The sequence below is a fragment of the Lichenostomus cassidix genome, chromosome 3 (assembly GCF_008360975.1).
Source record: "Lichenostomus cassidix isolate B80296 chromosome 3, HeHo_3.0, whole genome shotgun sequence".
NCBI classification, from domain to species: Eukaryota; Metazoa; Chordata; class Aves; order Passeriformes; family Meliphagidae; genus Lichenostomus; species Lichenostomus cassidix.
This window is the reverse complement of record NC_139483.1, coordinates 14,473,782-14,496,736: the sequence shown is the minus strand read 5'-3', so window position 1 is coordinate 14,496,736 and position 22,955 is coordinate 14,473,782. Positions and strand designations below refer to the sequence as shown.

Sequence of the window (22,955 nt, the reverse complement as noted above, 5' to 3'; positions counted from 1 at the left end):
CTCACATTCCTGCTGAAGTGTTTAGCAGTTCTGCTCAGCTTGAGTCTGTGAGATTTGGATACCAGGGGTCCTGGAAGAAAGGGAGAAAACCATTCACTTACCTCTTTAAAGGAGTAGGCTCTGGTAAGCAAATAGACTGCACAAAAGCTGCCTCCTGTTTGTAATCCATCTAGCCTAAGGACTGAAATACAATACTCTGGTTATTTTGCATGAGAGGAAAATTGGTATTTGAAAACAGAGTAATGTTTATGATAATATTTTTGTGTTGTCTCACGGCTTAAGTGTATGATTTAGTGCCTGCATGTTTGTTGTTAGCTGCAGACAAGAAGCAGTTTATTGAGATAAACATGTTTTAAAATGCCCTTCACTGCTGATACTCGTTGCAGGTGTTAGGTTCAGAGTTATCCTCCCTTAATGTGTCATTTCATAACAGATTAAAGTTGTTTGAAGTGTGTTGCAGCTGAACAAGTCAGGCATGCTACTGCCTCTCTTTTGTGCTGGCACTCAGCAATGCCATGCAGTGAGTCAGATCAGATCCTTGTTCTGGTTGAAAATCAACCCTGAAACCATGTCCTGAGATGATCCAGCATATCTCATTTATCTGCAGTATAACTTGTTTGTGTTCCTGAGCTGGAAACATCCTGATAACAGCTTTGGAAAGCTGGCAAGGTGTGCAACTTCACATTTTGTTTATCAGATTATGCAGATGTCTCGTGTGTTACTCTTGCACCTGCCTAGAAAGACGCTGCAGTGCCATAGAATGTCCCTATGGAAATGAAGTCTTGTTAAACAGGATGAGTCTCTCATAGCTCTGCCAGAATTGAGATGGGTTAAAGTCTTGCCCAGCTGTAATCTTCTAGGAGCATTTATCAAATCCTCTTGGATTCAGGAGTGTTTCTAACTAAAATGTGATGTGTTTTTTTTAAAATAAAAACCTTCAGGTTGCTGTTTCGTCTTTGTCGGCCGTTATTAAGTTTTTGGAGTTGCTGTCAGATGAGTCTAATTTTGGACAATTTGAACTGACTACTTTTGATCTTAGTCAATATATGGTTCTAGACAATGCAGCTGTTCAAGCCCTCAACCTTTTTCAGGTAAGAATTACACACTTTAGTTTGTAACTATTTTACAATATATTTACATAGCTGTTCGATAATGAGCTTGACTGCCCAATTACAACTCCCCAGATCCTGATTAATGGCAACTTTTACATTTTAGCTTTGTTTTCGGCTACTCCTGTGCAATGTGTGTTTTAAACATTTAGATACTGTTGCCACCTTTTTTGTTTTTGTTTCTTGTTAGTTTATTTTAAATGTGGAAGAGGAGAGGAAATCATCAAGGAGGTAGAAGTGGCCACAGTAGTGCTGTTCTTGGGAAAAAAATACAAGCCTGAATTAGATGGTATTAGTGGAGCATGTAACATGTGGCGGGAGCTAAATTGATGGTTGGCTGCAGAAGTGAACAGGGCAATACTTGAGAACATTCTGAAAGCACCATGTCATGCTAACTGGATGATGTCAGTTTTACCTTTTCATACACGTTTTGTACAAATCCAAAGAGGCTGACAGGCTCCTTCATACCTCTTGCCACGTCTATTTTTCTACTTTGTCCCTTTTAATAATTATAGGAAAACGTGGACTCAAAGTAGTGTGTTGTATCAACTTTTCTCCTTTGTTTCCATGTTAGTGAGCCCTGCTTAATGATCTCTGCTTGGAACCAATCTGCTTGCACTTCAGATTTATGGGAAGAAATCACAGATTATGGTCCCCTGTTTATCTTGGAGGAGTTTCTTCAGGAAAACAGCATAAATTCAGCATCTAAGCTGGTTAACCCTGAAGACATATGTTCTGACTTTTTAAATTTTTTTTTTTTATTATTTTTGTTGCCTTTTGTTTTGCATGTATGTTGCATGTGTTGTGATTGGAAATACACTGCTGTGTCTGTCTTCAGGGGCTGTTGTGAGCCTTGGAGCAAAGGTTTTACCATGTAGCAGGAAGCTGCCTGTGTGGTAGGGTGTGTGTGGGGAGGTTTTTGGACAGCAGCAAAGCAAAGACAAACTATTTTATAATTTGAGTTGCTCTGTGAGGTGTGTAGGTCAAGTTCTTACAGTGCAGCAGGTGCAGTTGGTTATATGGAACTTTCAAATTGGATGTGCTGAAGTAGGTAATTCGTGTATAATATGTGTATTCTGTGATGCTCTCTTACATTCAGAAGTTTTTCATATGTAGTACTGTCCAAAACACTGAAAATATGCCCATCCACTTTAGATATTAGATATTTCAGGGGCTGAACGTGTCAGTATTCCTTCTCACTGCTGTTGTGATTCTAGTTCTACATCCTAGCTGTTTGCAGGCATCCAGACCTGCTTCTGCTTGAGTGCTTGCCTGCTGCTTTAATTGCAGCTTTTCTTTTGTAGAGAGGGTTGAGATTTTCATTTCCAAGTCAAAAGTTGAAACAAGCTTATTTGTTCTTTTCCAATATTAAATAAAACTTTTGCTTCCTAGCTCTTTGTGCAAAAACCAAACAAAACCTCAAGAAAAATGCCCAAAAGGCTGTCTGGATTCCAGCTAATATTAAACCTGAATTATAGGTAGTAAACTATAATCTGAATGAAGCTAAGTTTAGAGATGTTTATAGCACTGCAAAGATGATCTGGGGAAGCTTGAGAGAATTTGAGTAAGTGATTTCCTGGTTCTGTTGTGTTGTTCTTCCCCCAGCAGCCCCCAAAGTTCTTTAACTACAACCCTTGAACACAAGTCCTGTTTCTTGCTGCTTTTTTGTGATGGAGAGGACTCCTGTTTTTTGACCTTAAGAAGAGCAAACTAGCAAATACCTAGATCTATTTCCATTTTTGCTATTTAAAGTGCAAACTGCTGCATGGCTAGGTACACTTTCAACTTTGCTTTTCAGTCAGGATAGGTTTCAAAATAGACAAATCTATTCCTTGCTTGCCATGTTCCAGGGACCAGAGTTTATTGCTGTACTGTTTCATTTACCATTTTTAGTGGGTGCTGAGTTTAATAGAAAAAAAAAATCCTGTTCCTATATAGTTGTGTGCCATTTAGTGGGTGTCAGAAAACTTCACTAACTCTATTTTTTTTGCTTTATCTTTTTTTTTTTTTTCCATTTTTTTCCAGAGTTCTGTGGAAAATGCAAATACTGCACAGTCTCTAGCTGGTTTACTGAATAAATGTAGAACCCCTCAAGGACAAAGACTAGTTAATCAGTGGATCAAACAACCACTTATGGACAAGGCCAGAATTGAAGAAAGGTAACAATATTATGTGTTTGATAGACTTAAACAAGTTAATAGCTATTTTATATAAGACCTTCTTTTTAAGCACAAGATACTGCAATCAGGAAATAATAGTGGTTGGAGTCTTTTGTGTGCTACCCTGTAATGCATTGTAGTTAGAGCAGAATATATTTTTCCTTGAGATGCAAATAGACAGGTTACTGTTAAATTACCTACATTTTACAATTATACATTTTAAAGAGGAGGTACAATATGTTTAGATGATCTGAATGATGCTCTGCCACAGGCTAAGGCAGTGCAGCAGCCACTTACTAACTGTTGTTCATATGGAAATGCTCACTCTGTATAATAGTATTTTAATGTCACTTCAAGTTTACCAGTTGGAAAAAAAAAATCAACAAGACACCCAAACAGTTAAGCAGTAGTAACCTCTTCCTGTTTTCAGAAGAAAGCTACTTTTGGTTGCAGTGGGTCACTCTAATCATATCTTGCCTAGATATTGTGGGGGCTTTTTCTTTCTTGCTCTTTGGTCCTGCTCTCTGTCACTGCTGCCCTGCCAGTAGATAACAGCATCAGCTGATAAGAAGCCTTAAAGAATCTGCTAAATCTCTGCTGGGAATGTACAGGTAATTCTCAATCCTTCAGAAAGGGAAGCTACAGAGGCTGTATTCTTACTCTGTGTGTTTCTCTTGGATACATTCACCATGCAACTAAAAGTTAGGTGTTTTTTAAACTCCTCCTAAATATAGCTGCATTCTTATGATCTAAAACCAAATTTCATGCAATTCCAGCAATCAGCAGGTTAATTAATTACAAAATGTGTATTACAGTGTATCTTGACAAAGCAGAAGAGGCTGGAAAATTGAATTCAACTTTGATAGGTTCTCTAAGGCTCATATTTCATACAAGGCATTGCAGGTATGACTGTATATGCTGTTGGGCACAGATCCCTACAACCAAAAAAAGAAATCTTGGCTTGGACATGCTGATATTTAAATAAGTTATGCAAAGAGTAGTTGTGGTTTAAGTCCAGCTGGCAGCTAAGCACAGAGCTGCTCACTCACCTCCCCAGTGGAATGGGGAGGAGAGACAAAATCCAAAACACAGCACTGTACCACCTACTGAGAAAAAATAAACTCTCCCAGCCAAAATCAGGACGATAGTTTTCTCTCTAGATTTCTGGAGACTGAAGTATTCTGCTTCTCTTCAACAAGTTTTTCTGCTTTTCCTAATCATTTGCAGAATGGTGTGTAGTAACTTGATCAGCGGCCGCTTAGAAATGTTGTTAATGTGACACTGAAATACTTGTTCCCAGGTTTATTGAATGCTGTATTTCACTCTTGCATGTGTTACAAAAGTTTTCATTCTTAGTTCTTGACTACCTACCTGAGATCATCTCTGTTTGTCAGTTTTGGATCCTAAGGTCTGAGCCAAATTTAATTTTATAGTTGTGTTGTTTTTAAATTTTTGAAAGTTAGAACTCCCATTTGGTAATTTTCTTTTGTCAAAGGAAACATTAGAAATTTAAACTTCTGTGTGAGACATATTTGCTCATTACTGTGCATCAGAAGTCTTCCAAGTTTGGAAGAGAGACAAGTTTTCTTTATAAAACTGGGGCTGAGTTGTAGGCAGAAAATGTAACTTGACCTGTTTTGTAGAGTTACTACCACCTCTGCGTTTTGTGTTGCGATTCTGTGTGGCTAATGTTGACTGCATGAAGGAAAAGCTATATTTAAAGGAGGAGGGGAGTAATTAAATGAATTTAAGCTCTTAGTGAAGCTTGTAAGGGTCAATGTATCCAAGTGTTATGAAGTTGAAAGAAGTCCACACTGATAACCTCCTGTACCTTGCACAGCCACAGAATCCTTGGAGCTGCATTTTAATAAAAGTAGTTTGCTTTAACTTCCGCTTATGGGCACTGAAATACCATAATGATGCTTTTTCACTTTATTCTGCTGCATTCTGTCTGAATGCATCTTGCTTTCAAGTACTACTTGGTTGAATTAAGTTCTCTGAGATAAAAGCAATGTCATTTACTTGTAAACTTTTCAAAGGGTATAGGACTGTTCCTCTTTTTTAATCCCAGAAATAAAGTATGGTAAGAGAAGCTGTTACTGGGACTGATGAGATGCACTGACAGATTCAAATACCTTTTGAAAGAGATCCAGCCCCCAAGTAATTTCAGAAGACTTTACAGTATATTGTGGCTGTTTTAAGGATTGCAAACCACAGTTTAGAACCTGTGGGTGGTTTGAGAAGGAAATACCTGGACTGTTGTTCCTTTATGTCCCCTTTGTTGTTTAGGGGAGCTACTAATTATTTCTTAGCCTGAAGTGTGCCATGTTTAAGGACCCCATTTAACAATAAACAATTTAAACTCCTCAAACTAAGCCGAAGTGCCCAAGCTGGACTGATGTTCAGTGACTGTTTTGAAGGAAACCTCTTGTTTTGCTTATACAGGAAGTATTTTCACTTCACTGTTGTCCCAGTAGTGTAAAACTGGTTTCTGAAAGTTTTATTTTCAAAAGTTAGACTGTTGCAACCCTCTGCTAAGGAAGACCTGCAGGTGGTGCAAGTCATCTTTTGGAGATAAAGTAATCAACTTCTTTCAGTAGTTTGTAATCTGCAGTGTGTTGTTAACCTATATGGATAAATGGAGCACAGAGTTGCATCAGCAGTCCGTATTAACTACTGATACACTAACAACACAAATTAAAGGACATTGTGTACATACTTTAGATAAAATGATGTTTACTGAGTGGAGCAGCTCCTGATGAGAACTGAGAAAACAGAGGCTCCTGGTAGCTGCCTGTCTTGTAAGACTTGGGATTCTGCCAGTGTCCAGCTGGTTTTCCTTGATTAAAAAAATAATTATCAGTCATAAGTAGACACAATACAGTCCTACTTCTCCTATGTGGTGTGTTCAGAAGGCAAGGACATGAGGTTCTTGCTCCTTGTCTCACAGTCAGCATATTTGAAATTAAAATGTAGTCGCAGAGCCAGCATGTGCACATACAAATATGAATTGCATAACCAAATTGACTGCAATACAGCAGGCAGCTTCAGTATGTCATGTTTATTCTTCAGATACTGGAAAGTCTGAGAAATGGGGCACAGTGTAAAATAGTGCTTGTTCTGTTACGTCCTGAGAAGAGAGTTCATGCGGAATGTTTTTTTTTTCTATTTCTGGGATAAGCTCTATCTGACATTTATACACAGCATAAGTAAAAGATTCCAGCTCACCTTTTTAGTCTTTTATGTATACTGTGGCTGAACCTCTTAAATGTCTGTGTCCTGTGGTGGAAGAGATGCAGGGGTCTCAGGGGAGTTAAAGGCTGTACTCAAACATCACTTGTTCTGATCCAAGCCTATTCTGAACTTTCCTCTTGTGTTTCTAAATATCAGCTGCATGGGGGCCACATTGTAGAAACAAGCTCTGTCTCTGGCAGGGTCAGGAAGTAATAAATTTGGCAAGCTTGAGGTGGATAAATGGCTAGCAGGGTAAAACTTCCAAGTTTGTAGAACATTTTCGTGCATCAGTCTTGACTGATAATTAAAGTAGCAGTTTGTTTAAAAATGGAAAAAAACCACCAACCCTAATTTGTTACCTTGAGACAAGAAGAAGAAACATCATCAAAGGCCCGGGCTTTCTTGAAGCCCCTGCTGGGGTGCATGAGGAGGGTCAGGCTCTGGAATGTCTTTTCAGAGAGATGGAGGGATCTCTGTTCTTGTTCTGTGTTCCACTGAAGTTAGCCTTGTTTTGAGCAAGGACTGTCACTACAGGCCTGGAGTTCAGTGTGAATTGTTCTGCAGTAAGATTTCAATACTTTCTTGTTCTTCTCTAACCTGCAGCTGTCCCTGCACAGCATTGCAGATGGGCTTTGTTGCTTTTGTCATTCTGGTTAGCAGCTCTGGAAAGACCCTCAGTGCTTTTCTGAGCTCAGGTCAGGACTTCTCCACAGCCACAGATGATTCCAGGCAGTTGGATTGTGTCCTCAGTAAGGGAAGATGAGACCAGCTTGGAGGTTTGTCTAAATGACCTCATAAAAATGCATTTTAGATGTTGGGAGTGCTCCCAATGCCTCTGGAGAAGCTTCTGAAATACAGATTGAATCTGAACAGATTTGAAGACAAATGTGATTTCTAATTGTCATGGAGGTCATGATGCAATAAATGTTTCCCTGGAAAGAAGTTGTCATTCTAGTGACAGGAAAATGGAGTTGGCTTCCAGTAAGCCTCTAGAAACGTTAGAAAAATACCAGCTTTCTTATTCCAAAAGTTACCATCACTGAGTTCCCTAGAGAAATGTTTGGAGCTTGAAACTCTCAATGCTGCTTCTTTTACCCTCTTCCCTCCCTTCAGCTATGTTAACTATTTTCAAAACTAGCAATTTACCTCTATTTTCATTTGGGTTTGCTTGTAGAACTGAGGTTGACATTGGGTGCTGTCTGGAGACATTAAACAAGAGCTCTGCTAGTCAAGCACCCATCACACAGGCCATGTCTCTAGGAAGGAATTTCCATCAAAATCCCAGGCACTCAAAACCTATCAAAAGGCTTAGATTGTTGTGTTGCAAAACTTATTTTTAGTTTTCTTGTCCGAGGGGCTGAAAAAAAGACTCCTTTCATGACATTTCCAGGTGTGAGAAAGACAATGTTGGTGTTTGCATTCTGCATGTTATCCAGATTATTTGTCTTCTGGGTCAGGGATCAGCAATCAGTGTTGCAAATCTGTAAATTATAGGTGGCATTGAGTGGTGCAGCACTGGAGCAGGTAGTCACAGTGTCTCCTAGTAGATACTTCCAGCTCGCCCACTTCTTCCTGACAAATCCACACACGGTGCAAAATAAATAGGATTAAGCTTTTAGTAATTTCTTTTGTGTCTGAATTCTGAGGCTCCACAGAAATGAAAATCAAACTAAAATTTGATTGAAATGTCAAATCGGTTTCCAGACTTGTAAGACACGATCAAATTGCTGTTTATTTAGGGAAGTGTGAATCTGTAGCTGCCATGCTGTTCTTTGGCTCTCATCCTGCCAAAATGAGGTGGATGGCACTTACTGCCGTAGTTAAATTTTGCTTAGAATCTGTGTTGAAGTATTCAGGGCTGTATGAAAACTTTCAGGTGCAAAGCTCTCAGCTTTGTAAGTGTCCTTGGTAGTCACTGTTTTGAACATGGGATACTTTTGAACGTGGTATATTCTCTGTGAAAGAGCAATGACCACATTTTTGTTTCTGCTCTGTTTAATTTATGTCCAAAAACATTAGAAAGGTGTCATGTTAGGACACTGCAATGAAAGCTCTTGGCAAGAAAATTTTGTCTTGACTTGTAATTTAATTTCATTTATCATGTATGAGGATTATAAAAGTCTTTAATGTTTTGTTGACATACAGTTTTGAGTTTCTTCTGTACAGAATGAATGCAAATGAAGAAATATTTGTTTTTCTACAGCCAAGAAATAGAACTTGTTCAGTATGCTGTCAGTCTGCCCAAGATTAAAGAAATGTATAGGTTAGCAATTTAAAAGGGTATTAATGTTGATGGAGTAGTGTAATAAATGTAACATCTTAATTTTAATAATGTATGGAAACTTGTAAGGAATAAAGCACAAAAAAAAAATGGAAATACCTTTCCTCAGCTGACTCTAGTCTTTGAAGACCACACAGTAATACCATTTTATCATTGTATCCCAAAATGCCATATTTAATTAAAAAGCAAGACTGCCAGAATACCTCTGTGGTGTAAGGCATTAGGCTGAGAAACAGCCTCTGCTGCTTTCCATCTGGGCTTTTTCTGGAAGTTTTGGGTGGAGCAGTTTCACTATGTGGGGTTTACAAATATGCCCATGACTGTGTAGTGTTTGGTGAGTTCTTGCTCCATTGTCTTCATTATTCTTTGTTACCACATAAGAAGTGGAGGTTTATTAGTAATTCTTAAAAGATTGGCAATTGTTTTTTTTGTCTAGATGCCTGAATACTGTGTTGGTTGAATAGCAATGTTTAAAAAAAGTATTGTTAAACTGGTTGTTCTTGTCTTTATTCAAATTAGGATCTTTTTGCCATCAGGTCCCTGACACTTGCTCACGCTGTCTGTTCTGTGTGTAGGGTTTCTTTGTTCTTCAGGATTTAGTGTGAAAATTTTTCATTTGTTTTCAACTCTTCTGCACCATGCGGCAGCCTGTGGCTCTGAGTTGTTTCATAGATGGCTTGCACTGTCTGTAATCACTTAAAAGCAAAGGTGCAGGTGTGCTTCCCTGGCTGTGGATTGTCACCTGTTCCCTTGCTGTTGACACTGGCACTGCTGTTCCTATAAGCTGACTTGTTCATCTTTTGATGGGGAGTTAAATAATCAAGGGTGTCATGTTGGATAACAGATAAGATAATCCAGAAAAACTCAGCAACTCAGCAGTTGCCAAAAGGGGCAGTCCATACCTCCTGGTTTTTTTTTTTTTGTTGTTGTGCTGGTTTTTTTTTGTTTGTTTTTGGGTTTTTTTTTGGTTGGTCTTACAGCTAAAGATTGATTTGATTTGGCTAGTTCACAGGATGAAAACTAATCCATGAAAAAGTGAGGAAAGTTGTTATGTAAAATTAACCCTTTTGCTCCTCTGCAGTTGGTCCATGACCTGCTATCATCATAAACATGAGAAGATTAACACCTTAAGGGCAGGTCAGCTAATACCAGAAGCCAGAAGTTGTTCAGATTTAATAATCTGGCTTGAGTTTGCTTTCTGGTGGTATTTTGATGTTTTTAGAGGTTATGCCAATAATTTATGATGTGAGTTAGATTGTCAACCTTGCTCCAGGAGGACAGAATGGATATCTGCCTATCCTTGGATTGGAATAGTAAATCTGTGAAATGGAGCTGTGCACTACCATTGCTCAATAAACCTGCTGCTTTCCTGACAGATTTGCTGTGAAGGTGCTGCTTGACTATTTTTAGCTCCTACAGAAAACAGACTATGAAAATTTTTTGAAAAAGAATATATGCATGGAAATAAACATTGGGAAGACAAAAAACATGTCTCTGACAAAGATTTTGGGAGATACTTCTTGTTTAATGAGCTATACTCTTATCACTTGTGTCTGTACAGTTCCTTGAGGGTAAGAGATTACTTAGTCCAGCAAGATTGCAATAGAGTTTGAGGTGGAAAAGGATTTACTGTGTTGAATATTAAAAATTCAACTTTGTTGGCAGATACTTTTGTTTTTTCTCTTCTATAAACGTGCATGTTTATAAGTTGGGAACACTTTATCATTTGGTGAAGTAGTGTGTTACTGTAAGGTGAGAATTTCCCCTTTTTTCCCAGCTCCTCTTCTTTGGAGCTTTTTAATTCACTAAGGTTCATAATTCAATAAGTTAAGTTATTCCTTAACTGTGAAAGAGGAAGAGAGGGGAATCATACCTAAAAATTCTGTTACATAAAACTAGTCAGAATAATTGGTAGTAATTAAAAATATTTCGTTCTTATTTGGGAATTACAGCCTTTCCTATTTGGGAAAAGTAAGTAATGGTTTATTTTCCTTGTCTGTAACTCAGATAGTGACTGTTCCTGTATGCAATACATCCAGGCTGAGGAATGGGAAATAAAAGACACTTGGCTTTGGTTTTAACTGTGACTGGGATGATTGTGTAGGTTGGATGAACAGGAGTATGAAAGTTTCTTTAGAATGTAGACAGGAACAATACTTTTTGTTTTAAATGTTCCAATATTTTCAGGACCTGAGTCTTGTAGAAGCAGGGCTGGTCTGCCACGGGAGTGTGGAGTAGTCCCATCAGCAGTGTGAACCCTCAGCAGGAGGTGGTGAGAGGGAGATGTCTCTCTGTGTCCCTGTTGCACAAAGGAGGCAAAGCAGAGCTCTGCTGTTGTGGTGCTGCTTTTATTTGCATGCTCTTCAGCAGGAGGCCAGGCACTCCCTGCTCTCAGGGTCTAAAAATACTGCTGCTGCAGCAGCCTGCTTCAGGAGCAAGGTCTTAATTGCATCAAGTGGTACTTTGCTGACAAGAATAAGACCAAAGATTTTCTTTTTCTGCTGAAGACTTGTTTTCTTCTTTACCTTGCCTGATCTGCTGAGGTTGGACAGTGCATAAGCACTTGTGCAAAAATAATGAATTATTGGTAATATCAGACTTGAATAAGTATCTTGGAAGGAAAAAACCCCAATATTATTTTGGAATTAACTGCTTTTCCTGATAATCCTGTTTTGTATTTTGTGCTAATCCTTTCAGCTTGCCTCTGAGTTAATACATACAGCTTTCAAATCTTTTCTTGATTGTTACAGAAAAGAGTTATTTTGTGCCTGGTACCCCTGATAGAATCCCAGGGCTTTAATTTGCTCTCTAGCCTTTGTCATAATACTGATATATTCAGGAATTCATGTAGGGTGGTAAAGAGTCAGTTGCTTCCCTGATCCTTATTAATTTTATGTTACATATAACTGATACAGAGGAGTGTGAACTCTATTTATTTGGAAGAATACATCTATTTGAATTACAAAATATATGTATAAGTGGACTGTCCTGAGGTAAGAAATATCCAGTATTGTTATCATGCTAGGATGGTTTAGGGACTAATTAAGAAAACTGGACAAAGTGTGAGACTGATATTTGGATGTGACTTTCTTTTATATTGCTTAATCTTCCAGGTTTAACAGCAGGGAGTCTGATCTGTCCAGCTGCTTAGTAGCAGATTCTGTATACCCAGGGCTCTGGAAAGTGTGTGCAGTTTGATTTCTGTGGCTCTCCTAGGGTCTAAAGCTGCTCTTCAAACCTTGGACTCTGCTTTACAAGGGATTATACTTCAGTAGGGCAGTGAAAAACAGTCAGGATTTTCATGGTCTCTTCAAGTTACATTTGAAATTAAAAAACAACAGTAGCAGGTTAAATCCAGAGAGCTGCACTGTTATAATGGAGTGCAGGCCAGTTGTTAGTGCTAAATACATTTTTGGGGTTTCAGATATATGCCTGGAGATCCCCTGGTTTAGTTAATTTAAAACTTGAAGGAGAGGTTATGGAAGGGAGAAGAGCAGTGGGTAGCAGCACTGTCTCACACTTCTCCTGGTGGCAGTGCTGGCAGTGCCAGCTTGGAAGTGTTGGTGGGACTGGGGCTTGAGGGCATCATTTCCTAGCCAGCTTAAGGCAATTGGGCTTGTCCACAGCTGGCGGGGCCACCCCAGGGCAAGGTAGGTCAGGGGAGCCAGTGGTGCAAAGCTGACACAGCCACAGCAAATGAAGATGTGTGTTTGAGGATCTGCAGCTGGGAGCATCACCCTCAGTGTCACGCTCAGGTATCCACAGCTGCCTTTGCCAGACTGCCAGGTTTTGTTCCTGCACACTTTCTGACTTGTCAGGACCACTGAGCCAGGTCATGTTTGGTCTCTCTGACTTCTTCGTTTTGGCAGAGAAGTTTTGAAACTCTGTTTGGGTCTAGAACTGTGAATGATTGCAAAATCTTTTAAGAAGCTGGGGAAATCATCAGAGTACAAGGCATGCTGTAATCGTACTGGGATGACAGCATTGTCTTTGTAAGAACACAGACATTACAGGTAAACTCTGAAATGCATCACCCTGGGGCTCTTTGTTCCTGGTTTGCTGTTAATCTACTGTATTATACAATATCTTCTCATTTGTTAGAAGCCTGTAATTTCACATGAAACAGTAATGAACTTCAAATTCTGAATTGAGGAGGAATATACACTGTTGTACTTCTTCACTGTTGTGTTCAAAGTTTTGTTTTGTAGGCAACTGTATCTTTTAATTCAGCATTTTGGGGGGGTTTAGGTTGTGACAGTGGTTTTCAGGGGGGGAAGCTGTGGAGTAATTTGATAGTATAGAAACATTCATGGCATGTTAACCGAGGGAACAAAACCAGCTTTGTGCTCACATGCCAAGAAGAAACAATGACAAGGTTGCACGGTTTGGGCAAGAGCAGGTGGTAAAGAGAACTTGAGCCATTTAGTGTGGAAAGGAATCCATATGAAAGTGCAGCCTGCTCCTATTTTGGCAGTCAATAGGAAGAAGTCTTGTTTATTTGGGCACAAGCCTCTCACCCAAGCCAACGATTTTAACTCCTTGCTTGGGATGTTCTGTCTCATATGTAAGAAGTGCTGGACAGGTGCTGTGCTACTCATCTAGAATGCAACATTCTGAGTTCTTGAATCAGAGTGATTCAGTGGTGAATCAAAAACCTGGGTTCAAATCTAGACTCTTCAAAGTACTGGAAGAACTGGTGTCCCTGGTGAGCCCCTTCTAAGGCTATTCCTGAGACTTGGGAAAATGTTGCCATCAGCTGGAGACTCCCTGCCAGAAACCAGAGCAGTTTTCTGGCTGTGCAAAGGCTCCAGTGTGAGCTGAGTGGGGATTGAGATCAGTGATCCTAAGCCTATGGTGTATGAATAAAATAAAATAGCTTTTAATGGTAATAGTCTCTCTAAAGCTGCTGGTTCTTTATTCCCCAGGGTTTGTGTTAAATTTATTTCAAATTGTTGGCAAAGACTCCTCCAGTTTCATTAAAAAAAAATTCTTTCGTGCATAACTAAGCACTTCCAAAAGCATGTGTGGGTTGCCTAGCTATTTTGCATTGTTAATTTATTGTGCTTGTCTGAGGAATTTTGAATGTTACTTTTATAAATGCATGCAACAGGTCTGATTGTATGAGGCAAAATTACCTGAGGTGGTCAGTGTGATTTTTATGCTGCTGTGTGCTGGACTAAAGCAATTCTCAGTATCAGGCTTCAGATTTCTGATTTAGGCTCCAATGTGCCAATCTTTGGTGTCTGTCTTAGTACTTCAAAGGCTGTAAAGCATACTGAAGTTCTTTGGCATGGAAAGAGCTTTGCAAATTTAAGGTGGTATCTACTGCTTACCTGAGGCAGTGAACTGGATTATGGCTGAATTTTTGGGAGAGAGATGATTGTCTAGGGAATGACTGGGTCACCAGGAGAAGTTTGTAAAGGGAGCTTAGGACAGTGCCTTGCTTATTTCTGGTTTGAAAAGAAGATGCCAGTGTTTATCAACCACAGCATCTTGCTGTATTCTGGGCTTCCTCCAGGGTGTTCAAATACCATGTGCTTTGTGTGGAAAAGAAAACCCAATTAGAACAGGTGAGGTGGTGGGTATCATTTTATATGCCTCTGTTTAGTGTGTTCAGGGAGGATTTGCCTTGGCTACATTGGATTAAGAAGAGATCTGAGTTTGAAAGAAACCTGAGGGAAAACAAAATAATCATACAGGAAGTGTTTTTCCACTTTCCTCTGTATTAAGAAAGTATGAAATTAAACTGATAGAACTGTGCATGTTCTGAAACTCGGGGTGAGATGAAAATCTCAGTATATTTTAAAGCAGTCCTTAATATGCTGCCTTGGTAAAAGTTGTTTCTCGATTAAAATTCTGTATAATCAAGTAGAACAGTTGGACAGGAAAGTTGATCTTAATCTGCAGTCAAAGAAGCTCTTTAGCAGGCAGAGAATACAAGTGTCTGCTCTTCAGAAGACTCAGCTGTTAATCAGTCAGGGGAGTTACAAACTTAAAAGTCTTCTGTAAAGCAAGGCAGCTTTTCCTGTACGAGAGTGCATTCTTAATTTCATTTCAGCGTTAATACTTTTTTTCCTAGTGTCATGGAATTTTGAGTTAGCACAGTTTTTTCCCCTTGAAAACGTCTAGGAGTAATTGGGATTTTAAGTCACTGCCCTGTAGTAATAAAATATATATTACTCATTATGAAATATGTATATTACTGATTATATGTGGATCCCAGTTTCATGGATTGGATAAAAATACCTCAGGGTCCTTTTCCTGAGGTGCTTGAGGGCGGTGTTTTATTTCCTGTATGCACAGAGAGGTGCAGAGCTGTCCAGGGTTTTGTAGGATATTGGTGGTGGAGAGATTAAAAACTTTAGATGCATATACAAATCAGGCTTGCTTAATGTTTCCCTATTAACTTACACTTTGATACTTAAAAGTTAATATTAGAAATTAATATTGATATCAAAGATGATATATAATCCTCGATATTTAAAGCTGTGTAAAAACTAGAAATATAATTAAGACCTTCTGTGTTGAGGCACCTTAAAATGGTGATGAAAAATGCTGCATAGGTGTAGCAAGGGAAGAAGCAATCTCTTCTGATATCAAGTATGATACAAACCTCAGTGGAATGGAAGTAGTATGTTGAGACTTGGGGAAGTGTGTGACATTTATTAGATTGCAAACAGATTTTTGTTGCCTTTTTTTGTGTGTGTCTGGTATGTTGGCCTTTTGTCAGTAGTTGGTTCAAGAGGTGCGTCTTGTTAACAGCAAAACTGGGGAAAAGATGGAATGTTTTGGGTTGGATTCCAGAATATCCAGCAGAAACTTGGAGATAGGTGGGTTTTCTCCTCTCTCTGTCTCCCAGAGCACAGTAAGCCTAATGTAACTTCTTAGTGCACAGAATTCAAAGCTGGTAAACAGCCATGGTTTTGCATAGCAGGAATAAAAGGTGGTTACAATTTCCAAGTTCAAGAAAAGCACTTGTGTTGATTTTCACTTATATTAGCTGCAGTCTCGTTTGCTGTTTATGTGGTTTAATTTTCAAATTTAAATAACCGTCTTGAAACAAAGATTTCCTTTATGTTCTAGTGTGGTTTCACTACTTACAGTTGTTTCTGTTATCTTGACTGTGCTGGCTTAGATCTGTGATGGGAAGTTTAGCCTTATTTTCCTTTCAGCTGTGTGGCAGAAACAAGTTATCCAGTGTTGTCAGCTGGTGTTTGATTACACTTTCTTGGATTGTTAAAATTTCTTTTGTATGTTCTTTTTTTATTCCCCCTCAGCTGAACTTTACATTAAAAACAACCTGTCATTTGATTTTGTTATTATTTGTGAGCATTATTCATGGCTTATGGTTGCATTACCTTTGTATTCAGCAGCCTTGTATGTATTCTTACCAACAGGAAAGTGTTATGCAAAATGTGGCAATGAACACAACCCTGTCAGCTCTGTCTTTGTGGTTGGCAAATGTAAGGGGGAAGACAAAACAGCACCAGGAAGGTCATGAAATGTTAGTCTAATTATCATGGTTTTGGCAGAGGAGAATTGTTCGAGCTGATCTGAGAACTCTTTGAACTTGTCATTGTGGACAAAAGAGGAGGGGAGAAAAATAAATTAGAGCTTTCAAAGCGCCTTTGACAGGTCTTTATCCAGGAGGCTGTTGAACAAGCTGAGGGAGTCGTGGGATGAAAGTGAAGGGTTTGTTTGTGCAAAAGGCACAAGCGAAAAGAAAAATCTAGATCTTGGTAAACTCAAGACTACAGCAGCTGTGCTTGGGATATTCTTTAATGATTGTTATAGCAGCTGTACAAAATTCAGTAAGTTTTCAGAAGTGATTCAGTGTGTGTATCCATATGCCAGGATTACTGATTTTCTAAGAACCTCTTGGAAGAGAAGCTAAGTTCTCTGACTTTAAACATAAGCCATGAGAGGACAAGATAGGATCTAATGTTGATGGTGAACTTGAATTTTGCATGTTCTTCCGTGTGTGAAGTTAATTGTCAAAAAAAGAAAAAAAAGGTAGTTTTTATACATGAAATTTTGAAGTTGAAATCATGGAGTAGTCTGTAGTTTAAGTAGGTTGCATAAACCCAGCAAACTCTGGTTTCCTACTGCAGGCAAGAATAGGATTTTTGTGTATTAAAATTCACTCTGATAATGGATAAACATTTCAAATGCGTCTTGCTTTCTTCCTTGTGCTTTTTTTTAAGAGAAGAAAGCTTGTTCTAAACAAACTCCTGCAGTTTTGCAGATAATAAAACTTGAAGGTATTTGCAGCTAGTTCCTCTTTGTGGGTTAGCACTGTGGTGGTATTTTGATAACTGAGAAACAATAAATATGTTTACAAATCCTACATAATACCTGGGAAGTGAGAGGACATAACATCAGGGTAGTACCATTTCTTGTGTGTTTACCATGACTACAACTGCTAAAGACTAGGGAGGGTAACAATAGGAACACATGGGTATGCTTTATGGAGAAGTTTACAGTGAATCCTGGTTTATTTTTGCCAAATGAATTGTTTCCAGATTACAGGACTAAAAATGACCAAGCTGTTTAGTTCCTGTGGGGAGGATCATGTTGGCAAGTTGGTTCCTTCTCTAATTCCTTGGGGAAGGAAGAGATCTGGTTAGTGGGCTTATATTTAGGCTTTTAAGCAGTTGTATTGGGTGTCTTTGGTTTGTTGTTGGGGCTTTTGTTTGGGTTTTTAAAATAATATTTAAACAAAATCTGGTCTTTAGAAGCTGTATTTGGTCAGCAGTTGTTGGTGCTCCTGAGGGAGCAGTTTGTGATGTGAATCCTAAGTAGGGTCTGCTCAGTAAATTGAAGGGATTTGTAATAAACACAGCAAAGTGTCTGCTGTGACAAGATCATGTAGTTCTTGTTATTCCTCCAAACCATTTGACAGAAGTCTGAAAGCTAAAACTCATGCTCAGAAACACCAACAGGGATCAGAATGGAAAATTGCTTGGCTTTTATGATGTTTCTCATACAAGTCTTGTTCTGTGTTCTTGCAGTAGTTATCTTCAGTATATTCCTGTCTACTTGTGACAAGTTCTGTGTACATGCTGAAACTTTAACATATCTTTTGGAAGTAAAGCACCCTTATGTGTCAGTAATGTCAATCTCTAAATTTATCTATTAAGGTTGTAGTTGAATGAATAAATGTAAAGGTAGGATTCTTCTCTCATCTTTTTCATTGATTTTTTTTTTTTTATAATACAGAAGATTCACTGGAGTGTGGGGGTAGAACACTTTTTGAAACAGAAAGACATTCCTTTAGAATTTTTTGTATGCAGAAATGTACCAGGGGTCTCTACCTCTTGTGTTGCTTTAGCCAAAGCCTTTGTTTCCTGACTGTCTTTGCTAATTACCTGAGGCAGTGGACTGTGTTAACCCCTGTGTACTGCTGCCAGTGTCTGGCACTCTGCAGAGCACTGCAGTGTGTAATGTAGAGATTACTGCTGTCAGAATGACAAAAAAATTGTCATTTCCAATGCAGTTTGCAATTGCAGATGTTGCTGTAATTGAAACAAATGCATTTTTCTGCCAGTAAGCAAACCAGCAGGAATAATGTGGTGAAAGCTGTCCTTTCTTTGTGTGCATGTCTCTAGATAAAATTAACTTCCTTGCTGAAGCAAAGATATTGATAGATGTTATTATCCAGAAATCAGCACACTATGTAATATGTGGAGGTCTCTGAAGGAGGCAGAGCTCTTCCTTGGTACTCTGAAAATGTGATCAAAGAACACTGACCTCCCTGGCATTCCCACATTAACAATATCTGCCTTCTTTTTTTAACTGCAAATGCAAAAGTTCTAGAGAGATGGCAATATTAACTGATGCAAAACCCCCAAGAAAGGTATGAAAATTCACTTGCATTCTAGTGGAGAAATACAATTTAATGCTCTGTCAATTCTTGTTGAGATTTATGCTCGCTTTCAGAACTTAAAGAATATTTATGTCACGATTTAAAACCCCCCATACCTACAATTAAAAAAAACCCTCCAAAAACACAAAACAGGAAAAAACCCTCAACAAAACACCAAACCAAAATGTCAGGGAGCAACAGCAAGGGAAGGCAAGGTGGGAGTCAGTGGTGACAAGGCTGGCTGACAGTACCCTCATTGATAAGAATGCAGTCCCCCAATGCCTGCCACGAGGCAAACAGTAGTTTGGAAGTAGTTGGCATGGATTTGCAAAGGGAAAATCATGCCTGGCTAACCCAATAGCTTTCTTCAACAAATAGACTAGGCTGTTGGATAAGGGAAGAACAGGGAATGTTGCTTATTGTGTCTTGAGCTGTCACTGTCTCCCGTTACATCTGATGAAGTATGGACTGGATAAGTACAGTGTGGACTGAAAACTTGCTGAGCTGCCAGGCTCAGGGGTATGCAGTAGTCCTGGAAGTCAGCCACTAGTGGTCTGTTCCAGGACTAGACACTGGAGCCATCCTTGGGCATGCCCAAAATGTCACTGGACACCATCCTGGGCAGCTGGCCTTAGCTGTGACCCTGCTTTGAGCAGAGGTTGGAGGAGCCAATGCACAGAGGTGCCTTCAACCACGAGGATTCCCATTCTGTGCTCCAGGGCTGCACAGTGTCAATGTTGGCCCTGACCACAGGGAGCTAAACTCTGCCAAGAGGTTTTTTTTTTTTCCTGCTTAATACCTCTTCTTCCATAGACTACTGGAAGACTTTTTATTATAGTGAAGGGAAAGGATTAATCTCAAAGTCAATTCTGAGAGTCAGTTTACCTACAGGATAGATGTTGGCATTTGCATTTGAAACAATTGTACTCCAATGCTATTCATTAGAAACCCCAGCTGTTCAAAACTACAGAAGCATGACATAGGCTAAATATCCTTGCTTTCTCAGATCATATGTTGTCCTATTTTAGTTTGGTTTTTTTCCAGGGAAGTTGGCCAGTGGATATATGCGGAAATTATAGATGGAAACTGTCAGCTAAGTGTTTTCATTCTAACTGGTGACACAAAAGAATTACAGATCATGCCATGCTAATCATTGTTACGAATTTCTTACTTAGGTTGAATTTGGTTGAGGCTTTTGTTGTGGATCCAGAGCTACGCCAGTGCCTTCAAGAAGATCTGTTACGTCGCTTTCCAGACCTGAACCGGCTGGCGAAGAAATTCCAGAGACAAGCAGCAAACTTACAAGACTGTTACCGAATGTACCAGGCTATCAATCAACTGCCTAATGTTGTACAAGCACTAGAAAAACATGAAGGTAATGCTACCCCCATCTATTTTCAATGTTTTGTAGCATACTGATGATGCAAAGAAATGGAGAATGGTAGATTTCCAAAGATTACTTTTTTTTCCTTTGTGCTTTTGTTGCAGGAATAAAGCTTAAACACATGTGAATTTGAAATGAGCTGAAATTCTGAAGTCAGTAGATACTTGCAAATATACATAGCCAGATCTTTGCAGGCAGATGTGTACCAATTAGTGTGTAGCTGAGATACTTGAACTGTTGGGTGATGCTGTGGTAATCTTTGATATAGACTTGTCTCTAAGAATTCCTGACCCAGTGGTGTGTGTATTATGTTCTTGTAAACAAGATACCATTCATACAATATTGTTGTCATCCACTTTGGGTTGTAAATAAACACAAAAATCCCCCCAGTTTAAGTATTATTGATATAATCTGAAGGGCTTTTTTTAATAAAATCATTATGCTCCTGTATTTGATACAAGTAACATGGCAGGGTTTCTTCCAGTCTTCATTAGTAGAAAGCACAATGCTGTGACAAGCAAGTGTAGAAAATATAAAAGCTGCTATTTTTTTTACTTTTCTGTATGTTACCAAGAAAATGCAGAATATGATCAGCATAACAAGGAGGTGATTCAATTTAGCAATAGCAGTTCTAACTTGACATAAAGCTCATTTTGGTAGAAGGCCATTAATTTGTTTGAATTTCTCTTTGCATAAAGCAAGCATCAAAGGTTTAGAAAGAAATGGTATTTGAAATTGTATGGTTACAAAAATTTCTTTCCTCTATTTGAGTAGAAAATAAAGCTACCCAGTGTCTTATATTTTTCTGTACTATAGTTTTATGACTTCAAGTAATGAAATTTATCTTCTAAAATAGTAATCTTAAAATAAATCAAGATTTGGTTGCTGGCTGTGTTATTTCCAAGAGCAGTTAAGATCTGAAACTCTGAAGGAACTGACAGATGTAACTCTTTCATTTGTTTTTGTTCTTAAAGAGCTGTGCCACTCTTCAGCTGCCTCAGTCATGTCCATTTGGCTTTTCCAAACAGACTCTGCTTGTTTTAGCCTTGACATGTAGCTCTTGAATTCCCATCTTATATTGAGGTGTTAGTTCAGAATGCTGGCTTCCTGTTTTCTTTTTATATTAGGTGCCATTTGGATCAACAGAGTCCCTCTGTCATAACACTGGGGTAGGAAAACAATTCCATTTTTAGAGTTTTGAGGAGCAAGCTGCATAAGGCAAACTGCTAAGCTCACCATATGGAAAAGTTAATAGACTGCAAAAGGTTCTTCCTGTTCTACACATGAATCAGTTGGACTCAGTAGGGCAATCACCAGCAGTATATTAAAGATAGTTTAAAATAGGTGATGTGTTATTTTCATTTTGCTTTGTACTTGTACCACCTGTTCCAAGTATGTGAATGGTCTGGTAATTTTCAATATCTGTGAGTGATTCAGGCTGGATCTGGTAATTTTTCTGTTTCTGACTATACAGGATGCTTTTAACTCATCAAGAGATGGAAACTCAGGAAGATTTCTTGACAATTCTGAGTGTGTGCCAGTTTCAGAACTCCCTTACCTTATGAATGGCAATGGGTAGTTCCTGCAACTACAGCAGGAAGTGATCAGCAGTGCCTTTCCCTCAGTATGAAACTTTTGTTTCTTTTGTTGAGATCCTTGCTTTTATGGATGATGAAACCTGAGGAGGGGGGTAATGAGTGAGATGACTTTTTTCTGGTTTAGACATAGGAAGTGTGTGTAAGATGGGAAGGGACTCTGAGTCATCAAATCATTTTGCTCTAGCTGGCAAAAGGGACCAGTTGTTCATTACTCAAATTGCTGGGGCATAAAATTTAGGTACTTACAAGATTTCTGTCTTCAGGAAGCTGCTGGAGTATCTTCCTTCCCATCTTTAAGTCTGTAACTGTACAGGATACAGGAATTGTATGCTGGGTTTCAGATGTATTTTTACCACACTGTATACAGTGACTTGAATACCTCTTACTTTTGGAAATACCTCTTACTGCTTGTTTCAGTCCTGTTCTTTCCCACTGTTGCACTGGTGTATTACAGCAGTGTTGTGATCAAACTTGGCTGTTTCCCATCCTTTGTCATATCCAACTGATTATTCCCTTACTCATAGTGGAAACACATTTATCTATCAATGTGTCATCTTACTCAGTGTTAAATTTTACTTCATTTCTATTAGCCCAGTTTTCAAGGTCAGTTAGTGTTGATCTATTTCTGATTTATCTTACTCCAAGATTATCTACAGACATCTTCCATATGGTATATTTTAGTGACTTTTGTAAGCAGCCTTCTTTTGTGCATTAATATGAATTCACACATCTTAAAAAGCTAAATGGTTCTGTGAGCCCTGAAGGAACTGATGTCCTTTCAGCTTGTTCATCTTTTGCATCTTTTGGGTGATGTCCTCTTGGTCTGCACTGTGGTCATTGCATAAACCATACATCTTACACCTCAGCATCTCCTGTGACACCATGCTGGATGCTTTGGAACAGCCCAGGTTAGTTCTGCAGAGCCTCCCTTGGCTTAGGCATTCAGTATTTCAGACAGATGTTGCACAGTATGGGTATGATCTGCCTCTAGAAAGCCATACTGTATTTTATCCCAATTTCCATAACCTTAGGAAAGGTTAGGTCCTTCCATTGTTCTTTTCTGCTGGAGGTTAGGATTTTTCCTTTTGTTTTCTTTCTCTTAGGAAATTTTCTCCCATTTGTTGCTAAGATAATAACAACTGGAATTTAAGAGAGACAAAAAACATAGCTGTGGAGGAGGAGGAGGAGGAGTGCAGCTGTCAGCTATTCTCTTACATAGGGGTTTTCTCTTGGGAAGGACAGGATACCCCAAGATTTTGGGCTGGGGGGAAGGGGCTGGGCTTAGCTTCTAGCTCTTTTTTGCACTCAGCATTGAGGAGGGCAGT

At 38.9% G+C, this 22,955-nt stretch overlaps 1 protein-coding gene across 1 annotated transcript in view; it reads left to right on the top strand.

Annotated features, from left to right (window-relative positions):
* The window catches only part of MSH2 (mutS homolog 2), a 42,020-nt gene that overhangs the window by 3,789 nt on the left and 15,276 nt on the right, over positions 1–22,955 (top strand). Inside the window, exons 5-7 of the mRNA XM_085054603.1 lie at positions 942–1,091; positions 3,135–3,268; positions 19,824–20,023. Of these exons, the coding sequence (XP_084910729.1) occupies positions 942–1,091; positions 3,135–3,268; positions 19,824–20,023 (484 nt within the window). The remainder of the gene's footprint in view (positions 1–941; positions 1,092–3,134; positions 3,269–19,823; positions 20,024–22,955) is intronic.